The sequence below is a fragment of the Saccostrea cucullata genome, unplaced genomic scaffold (genome assembly GCF_032062105.1).
Source record: "Saccostrea cucullata isolate Sc308-1 unplaced genomic scaffold, CSIRO_AGI_Scuc_v1 ctg11370, whole genome shotgun sequence".
NCBI lineage: Eukaryota > Metazoa > Mollusca > Bivalvia > Ostreida > Ostreidae > Saccostrea > Saccostrea cuccullata.
The window spans coordinates 40,789-42,109 of NW_026930212.1; the positions used below are offsets into that span (position 1 = coordinate 40,789).

General features: G+C 33.2%; 1 protein-coding gene across 1 annotated transcript; it reads left to right on the forward strand.

The window, feature by feature from the left end:
• Positions 1-462: 462 nt before the first annotated feature.
• On the forward strand, positions 463-1,314 carry LOC134283268 (E3 ubiquitin-protein ligase TRIM56-like; the record flags this gene model as incomplete). Its single annotated transcript, XM_062765710.1, has 1 exon — positions 463-1,314. A coding segment is annotated over exon 1 (845 nt), but the record flags the coding sequence as incomplete, so codon positions are not given.
• Positions 1,315-1,321: the final 7 nt, after the last annotated feature.

Below are 1,321 nucleotides of genomic sequence, written 5' to 3' on the forward strand. Positions count from 1 at the left end.
ATACCTAGCATATATCAAACTCGACTCTAAACAAATTTCGGTTTTACAAAGCTGTAAAGTGTGTATATATATTTGTTTTGATATTCATGGAAATCAAAGGACCTTAATTTTCAGCAAGCATTCGTATGCTGCGTTTTCTATTATTTGACATTTTTAAATGATGACGAAACAATATATATATGTTAATAAAAGAATTTTATTTTTAAAGCTTTTGATAAATATAAAGTATTAAACTGAGTAACCGAATTTATCACAAATTCTTGAACTTGTTCTTTGTATAATATGTACATACACATAATGCTATTCGGTTTAAAAAAGTAAAATACTTCTTATTTTATATAACGTTTTCTTTGTTGATCTATTGCATTTTTTTTTTCCGATCGGGATCGATCTTCTTAAAAAAAGATCAACTCTACTTTTGATTGTAATTTTTTCTTAGAATGATTCTCATTCAGTGAACAATAGAACAATGGCTTCATCGATTTTACAAAATGACTTTACAGCATGTTCTATTTGTTTTGAAAAATTCAGGATACCAAGATGCCTGCCTTGTTCACATTTGTTTTGCCACGGATGTCTATTGTCCTACATTGTGACTTCGTGTGAATCTAAAGAGACGCCCATTGGGTTTTTATGTCCACTTTGTAGGGAATTTATCCCATCACCAGTACCTACCGACAAGCCAGAAAACTGGGCTGATAAGTTTCCACGCTGTGAAATGCTCGAAAAATACAACAGTTTAATGGAATCTAGATTATGTTCAGCGTGTCAGAGAGAAAACGAAGAGGAGGAGGCAACAAATATTTGCTTGCATTGTGAAGATGCCTTATGTTTAATATGTACGAAATACCATAGAAGAAATCGATCGTCATCCACTCACAAAATAATTCCTCTAAATCACCCAGAGGCAATTATGCAGTTGACAGCTGCTTTACAACAAAACGAAATTTGTCCAAAACATCCGGACAAAGATATCGAGTTATACTGCAATGACCACAATGAAGCATGCTGCACTCTCTGTGTAAGTATGGAGCATAGAAAATGTGAGAGCATCGACGACATAGAGAAAGCTGCGGGGAAAATAAAGAAAAGCGATAATCTACAAGCATTACAAGAAGGATTGGGAAAATATGAAGTGGACTTGCAAAAGGCAAAAAAGAATAATGAAGATAATATTAGTGAGATAGACAATAATTCTGATCTTATTATAGTGGAAACAAAAAAGTTGAAAAGGGAAATTATTGAACAGTTAGACAAACTTGAAAGCGAGCATCAAGATGAATTGAGCAAAGTAACGAAGGAGAGCAGAGAGATGTTAAAC